This window comes from Argentina silus (genome assembly GCF_951799395.1).
Source record: "Argentina silus genome assembly, chromosome: 19".
NCBI classification, from domain to species: domain Eukaryota; kingdom Metazoa; phylum Chordata; class Actinopteri; order Argentiniformes; family Argentinidae; genus Argentina; species Argentina silus.
In genome coordinates this window covers 8,639,624-8,647,123 of record NC_139673.1, presented here as the reverse complement: position 1 = coordinate 8,647,123, position 7,500 = coordinate 8,639,624, and the positions used below count along the sequence as shown (strand labels likewise).

Below are 7,500 nucleotides of genomic sequence, written 5' to 3'. Positions count from 1 at the left end.
GGTTTTTCTTTATTTTGATTATTTTCTACATTGTAGATTAATACTGAAGACATCAAAACTATGAAGGAACACATGTGGAAAGATGTCGTAAACAAAAAGGTGTTAAACAAACCAGAATATTGGCAAGGTGTGTCCAAACTTTTGACTGGTACTGTATGTTAAAAAAAACAAAAAAAACAAAACATCTATGTGCTGTAACACAGTGACTTGGGGGGGTCCTGACCGATTCCTCATACAAGCTGTTAATGTAACCTTGGCTTAAATAGTTGAACTAGTGTGGTCTTGTACGGACGCACGGACAATAACAGTGTTGTGAAATCAGACATGACTGTCTCTGTGGAAGGACACAGCCGTTGTGGACATTCTGTGTGGAAATTCTGTACCGGCTGTGTTCAGAGTAGGTGTTCACGTGAGCCGGGGCGCTTCTGCTGCGGTATCGTTCCGTGAGGCGGTGTGTGTGTGTGTGTGTGTGTGTGTGTGTGTGTGTGTGTGTGTGTGTGTGTGTGTACGGCAGGCACCCTGACTCTCACTCCGTCTCTCTCCTTTGTCACCTTCAGCTGGCCGGGGTCAAAGGGCGTCTGGTGCAGGTGGAGGGAGAAAATGAGGCGCTCAAGGGATATCAGCGGGAGCGGGGAGCCGAGGTCAGCCCGGGCACCTGCCGAGATCCACAACGACGCCACACACACTCTGTGAAGTCCATCACCGCACCACGATACACTCTGATTAACACTCTCTCAGATGGTGGTCTTTTACAGAAAGGCTCAGGACAGACTTGCTGACTTCTGTGTACTCAGTCTGGATGTGTTACCAGTGGATGCCTTAATGTTCCCATTCTCATATATAACATATTCTATCAACATTTCACGCTTTAACACCTCACTACCATATATACCCTAGAGTCCTTCCTATTTAACACATCCAGAAGACCGTGTGTGTGTGTGTTTGTGTGTGTGTGTGTCTGTGTATGTGTGTCTGTGTCTGTGTCTGTGTGTGAGCGTGCGTGAGCTTGCGTGTGCGTGTGTGTGTGTGTGTGTGCCCATCAGTTTACCATATACTCCCCCTCCGAGCCCCTACTGCTTCCCCATTAACCTGGGCGGTGGGCAGACAGCCATTCCCATTCCCAGGAAAGCCACCTGTCTCTCAGGAGACGCAGGGAATATGGAGGAGTTAAACATAGCCGTGGCCGAGGGGCTGCAGGGATATGGGCTCCTGCAACGGAGGGAATGAGGATGTATAATGGGAGGGAAATGAGAGGCACTCTGACCTGATTGTCATGGATTCCACTCCAGTATTAGTGTGGGGGGGGTCACAGTGAGACGGGCCTACCCCCGGTCTCACAGGGGGCTGTGTGCCCCAGCCTAGTGCTAATGTTATGTTTCACTCACGTTGTATTGATGTTCCAGTCATGCGTCGCTAACACTGCATCCTGTGTGTGTGTGTGTGTGTGTGTGTGTGTGTGTGTGTGTGTGCGTACGTGCGTGCGTCCCCCCCCCCCCACAGGTGGACAGGCTCTCAGTGGAGGTGTGTTCTCTGCAGACCGCTGCCAGGGACAGGGAGGGCTCAGAGAGCGCCCATGCCGAGCGCAGGTGTTCTGACCTGCAGGGGGAGCTGGCGCTGACCCGGGCCCAGCTCACAGAGTGCCAGGACAGGGCGCAGGACGCCAAGCGGAAGGTGAGGAGACGTTAGTCTGGATCATTCGGTCCACTCGGCTGCCCAGAATCACACACACACACACACACACACACACACACACACACACACACACACACACACACACACACACACTGACACTCAGGCAATACTGGATGTACTGTGTGACCGAGGAAAACATACTGAGGAAAACATAATATTATGTTTTTTTTTAACTTTTTGGGGGGTTTTTCTGTTTTTTTTTTTACTTTTTGGGTTTTCTTTTTGGTTTTTTTTTTTTTACTCTACTAGTTTAATTACACTCCTCTGTGGCTCAGTTCCCACTAGGAACCGAACTGAACACTGAACGGTAAGTCGCTTTGGATAAAAGCGTCAGCTAAATGGCAGACACTGTGTTACAGTTTAAAAGTAGCAATGGCGCCGTCGTTCTGTACAACCGGTCCGAGCCTTCCCCTCATCTCGCCCTGCTCACAATGCTCGAACCGTCGGGGGGTCTACCGCATGACTCTCCCTCGGCAACAACGCCGGAACGCGGTTCGCCGAGGTTCCCGAAATCCTGCTCAAAAGCCTCCCACTGGTCCCAGCTCTTCATGCGAGCTGGTTAAAGTCCAGGGCCCTTTTCTCTCCCTCTGTGGTGCTCAGCATACAACTGCAGCCTTTCATCTCAAACACAATTAGTCATTTTCCTGGGCCTCCTGCTCCCTGCCAGCTCTCCAACTGTAATGTCTATGCATGTGTGTTGTAACCTTTAGTGCTGGGGGCTTTGGGTCCACGCCGGGCCGCGGCTCCCCTGCCCAGGCATCCATTACGCCTCTCCAGGACAGCAGCATTAATCCACCTCATGCCACGCCGGGCCATGCTCACAAACACACCACCTCCACCACCTCCACCACCACCACCTCCACCACCACCACCTCCACCACCACCTCCACCACCACCACCTCCACCACCACCACCTCCACCACCACCTCCACCACCACCTCCACCACCACCTCCACCACCTCCACCACCACCTCCACCACCACCTCCACCACCACCTCCACCACCACCACCTCCACCACCACCACCTCCACCACCACCTCCACCACCACCACCTCCACCACCACCACCTCCACCACCACCTCCACCACCACCTCCACCACCACCTCCACCACCTCCACCACCACCTCCACCACCACCTCCACCACCACCTCCACCACCTCCACCACCACCGCACATGGAAATGAACCGGCCGTGCTGCAGCATTAGTCTTATTCACAGGGAGGGGGAAAGAGACAGAGAGAGTGTGTGTGTGTGTGTAGTGCGTGCGTGCGTGTGCGTGCGGGTGTGTGTGAGTGCATGCGCGTGCGTGTGCGTGTGCGTTCGTGCGTGTGTGTGTGTTAGTTATTTGTTCACTCTCTCTCCATGTCACCTTTGTTGACTTTGTCTCTCTTGTCTGCGGCTCTGTGCTCTCTGCTTTAATGACGCATATATCCCATCTCCAGTCGCTGCTTAATCCCAGCAGTGCTGGCTCAGGAGCAGATTACTGCTCCCAGACATGAGAGAGGAGGGAGGGGGGGAGTAGGGAGAGAGGGAGGGGGAGTAGGGAGAGAAAAGAGCCGCCTCAATGAGACAATCCGCAGGGACACCAAGGAGTCCGGCACATGCATGAGCATGTGCACATAAACACCCCTAGCACACACACACACACACACACACACACACACACACACACACAAAGACCCTCTTAGAAAATCTCCCTCTCAACTCAGTCACTCATTTTAAACATGCCCATTCGTCCTCATTCATCCCCGTTTGTCAGGAACCCACCGGGTCTCCTGTGTAGAACCATGTTCTGTCTCCTACCCACGTCTCTGTGGTACCCTGTGATGTTTTTGTTTTTACTGCATAAAACCCAGTTTTAGCCCTGATCACTTCAAATACCGTCTCCTACGGTATGCTTTTCCCACATGTGTTCCCTTTATGTATTTATATCTGCATCTCTCTCTCTCTCTCTCTCTCTCCCTCTCTCCCTCCCTTCCTCCCTCCCTACCTCCCTCCCTCCCTCCCTCCCTCTCTCTCTCTCCAGTCAGAGGAGCAGACCCAGCAGACCCAGGCAGAGTTGTCCAGTCTGAGGACCCAGCATGCCTGTGTCAATCAGCAGGTACTGCCGCCCAAACCAACACCTCAACCCTCTCCCATTGTACCAGGGGAGGCCAGCGGAGGTAGAAATCGGAGGTCGGCGCTCATTGTCATGCGTTTGGGCGTGACAGTGAGCCTGACCTCCAATTTCTGCCTCCCCTGGTGCCCTACCCCATACCCCTAAGTGCCACCACACGGTATTCCTGTCACCTTTGACCCCTCTCCTATCTTACCCCCCGATCCTCATTGAATCATTCACCCCCTTCCCGTCTCCGTGATGTCCTGGGTCGTCCCATTGTCCGTTGACAATCCCCTGCTATTGTTCTACAGTAATGTTTCTCATTAAGACCTTATGAAACATGTTTTTGTCATCCTGTTTTCTTTCTGTTGTTCTCCTCCACACACACACACACACACACACACACACACACACACACCTTGCTCTGTTTGTCTCAGAGACCATGTGGTCTTTCACGTGTGCTACAGACTCTGTAACGTGGCATCAGCTGCCATCTAAGACTGTCTGTCTGTCTCTCTCTCTACAGACACACACACACACACACACACACACACACACACACACACATCTTGTGTTGGTCCTGTCCACTCCTGCAGAGATGACAGGAGTGTGGGGTCTGAGTGAGCGAGCGCGTCCATCCAGGGGTTAATTATCCCTCGTCTCCCAGACCCGCGGCTCCAGGTGTAAATAATTGGGAGCGGGGCGAGCCCAAATGATCTCCCCCCCCGTCCCCGGCATGGTCCCTGGACCAGCCTGCTGTCATCGCGCGGCCCCCCTCCTAGGAGGACCACTGTTAGGGCCCGGGGTACGGGCCAATGATTGCTAATAAAAGGTTTGATTGAGAGGAGAACAGAGTGAGAACCATAAACAGGCTGGATTCTGCCCTTTAATTTCGCCATCTCCAGAGAATTGGTTTTGCTGTGCCGCAGTGTGAGTCTCTCTCTCACACACACAAGCAGTTAGTTGTCTGCCCTAGGACTGGAATTTAATTTAGTGTGTGTGTGTGTGTGTGTGTGTGTGTGTGTGCGTGTGTGTGTGTGTGTGCGTGTGTGCGTGTGCGCGCGCTCGCTGTATTCTGCACTTTTGTATTTCTTCGAATCTGGCTTTTTCGACGGGAAATCTCACTTTTCTTAATGCAGGGCTGGGACAGATGAAGAGAGAAAACAATAATTTCATACTGCAGACATGAAATTACCATAGTGCAGTCAGAATAGCCACTGCAGAGCCGTCAACGATGTATATCAGCGCTAGCTCTGAGCTCTCTCTCTCTCTCTCTGCAATTTCCCCTCATTTCACTGTGTGAAATGAGTGGGAGAGAACGTTCCGTGGTGTGTGTGTGTGTGTGTGTGTGTGTGTTCGTGTTGTGAGACATTGTGCAGCAGGAACCCTTTAACGGGGTTTTTTACTGTAACTACTCTGCTGTTAGGCTGTTCTGATTGACCAGTGTAGGGTGTGTTGTGTTCTAGGAGCTGTGTGTTGGTTGAGTGTGTGTTGAGTGTGTTTTGGTACAGCAGACGCCGAGTGTACTTGTAGTAGTGTATGTTATGTGGTGTGTACTGTAGTACTTGGTTAGTGTAGGTTAGGCTACTGGGCTGCTGCTGCTGCTGTTTGGGGGCTAGTGTGTGGGTTAGTTCTACTGTTCTGGGTGGCTACACACTGCAGGCAGTGTGTATTACCAGTGAGTTGGACATCAAGTTTCAAGTTTATTTGTTACATCTCATACACGAGTGCAGGGAGTAAAATTCTTTGGCTTGGTTCCTTGGCAATGCAGCATACAATACAAATAATACAAATAATACAATATAATACAAATACGCAGTAGTGCAATGAGGTAAGGACAAGACAATAAGTGAAATAGTACAAGATAAGTGAGACAAGACAGTAAGTGACGTAGTACAATATAAGTGAGACGGTTGGACAGTGACGATTGTTGGGGACCCAAGACAGTAGACATGACACAATTGCAGTATAAATAGTAGAGTAAAAAAGTCAAGTGGTTCAGTGAATGTCAATTATTGTCATTATTATTGCACTGTGCTGTTGTGTGTTGCCGGTGCTGGACCAGGGTGTTTGAGGTGGTGTGTGGTTGCTGGTGTTTGTTGGGCCAGATGTGTGTGGTGGGTGTATATTGCTGTGGTTAGTTGATGATACTGGATGTGGGGCTGGTGTGTACAATGCTGGTATATTCAAGTGTGTGGGTGTGCGTGTGCGTGTGCGTGTGCGTGTGCGTGTGTGTGTGTGTGTGTGTGTGTGTGTGCGTGTGTGTGTGAGAGGCTGGTGTGTGCTCTATAACAGTGGTGTATAGCAGTGGGTGTGTAACAGTGGTGGGTGTGTGAGGCTTGTGTGTATAACAGTGGGTGTGTAGCAGTGTGTGTGTGTGTGGGGCTAGTGTGTAACAGTGGTGTGTGTGTGTGTGGGGCTAGTGTGTAACAGTGGTGTGTGTGTGTGTGTGTGGGGCTAGTGTGTAACAGTGGTGTGTGTGTGTGGGGGGCTAGTGTGTAACAGTGGTGTGTGTGTGTGTGGGGCTAGTGTGTAACAGTGGTGTGTGTGTGTGTGTGTGGGGCTAGTGTGTAACAGTGGTGTGTGTGTGTGTGGGGCTAGTGTGTAACAGTGGTGTGTGTGTGTGTGTGGGGCTAGTGTGTAACAGTGGTGTGTGTGTGTGTGTGTGTGGGGCTAGTGTGTAACAGTGGTGTGTGTTTGTGTGTGTGTGGAGCTAGTGTGTAACAGTGGTGTGTGTTTGTGTGTGTGTGGAGCTAGTGTGTAACAGTGGTGTGTGTGTGGGGCTAGTGTGTAACAGTGGTGTGTGTGTGTGTGTGTTTGTGGGGCTAGTGTGTAACAGCGGTGTGTGTGTGTGTTTGTGGGGCTAGTGTGTAACAGTAGTGTGTGTGGAGCTAGTGTGTAACAGCGGTGTGTGTGTGTGTGGGGCTAGTGTGTAACAACTGTGTGTGTGTGTGTGTGTGGGGCTAGTGTGTAACAGCGGTGTGTGTGTGTGTTTGTGGGGCTTGTGTGTAACAGTGGTGTGTGTGTAGGGCTAGTGTGTAGGGCTAGTGTGTAACAGCAGTGTGTGTGTGTGTTTGTGGGGCTTGTGTGTAACAGTGGTGTGTGTGTGGGGCTAGTGTGTAACAGCGTTGTGTGTGTGTTTGTGGGGCTAGTGTGTAACAGCGGTGTGTATGTGTGGGGCTAGTGTGTAACAGCGGTGTGTGTGTGTGTGTGTGTGTGTGTGTGTGTGTGTGTGTGTGTGTGTGTTCCTGATGAAAGGTTAGAGAAGGAGCATATATCAGCTCCAGCCCAGCACTAATAAAAGGCCAGCCATGGTGGGGCTCCTCTCCTTCTGGGAGCAGCGCTGCTTTTTACTGCCTCTCTGACAGCAAGATAAAGTGCTCGTCCAATTAGAAAAATATTTGGTCACATACCTTCCAACGGAGCTTCGCCTTGTATTTTTCGAGTCATTTGATCAGGAATCTCGGCTATTTTTATTGTACATTTTTCCTACCGGTGTGTGTACGTTTGCCTGTGCCCCCATGGATGTTGATGATCCATTTACCAAGTAATGTTCTGAATGTTTGTGTCTCGCAGGGTGTTTTCTAATGAAGGGTGGGGCCGGGTTGCCGTGTCGTCTAGGTGGGTGTAAAGAAGGGAATGTAAAGAGTGGTGAATGTGGGATTACATTCTGCTTGGGGGGGAGGGGGGGGGGGGGGGGATGGGTTGGG

The 7,500-nt window shown here is 51.3% G+C and overlaps 1 protein-coding gene across 1 annotated transcript in view; it reads left to right on the top strand.

Annotated features, from left to right (window-relative positions):
- Positions 1-7,500, top strand: part of pmfbp1 (polyamine modulated factor 1 binding protein 1) — a gene marked incomplete at both ends in the record, with an annotated part of 149,388 nt that overhangs the window by 83,443 nt on the left and 58,445 nt on the right. Inside the window, 3 exons of the mRNA XM_083690860.1 lie at positions 558-641; positions 1,501-1,671; positions 3,719-3,793. Of these exons, the coding sequence (XP_083546986.1) occupies positions 558-641; positions 1,501-1,671; positions 3,719-3,793 (330 nt within the window). The remainder of the gene's footprint in view (positions 1-557; positions 642-1,500; positions 1,672-3,718; positions 3,794-7,500) is intronic.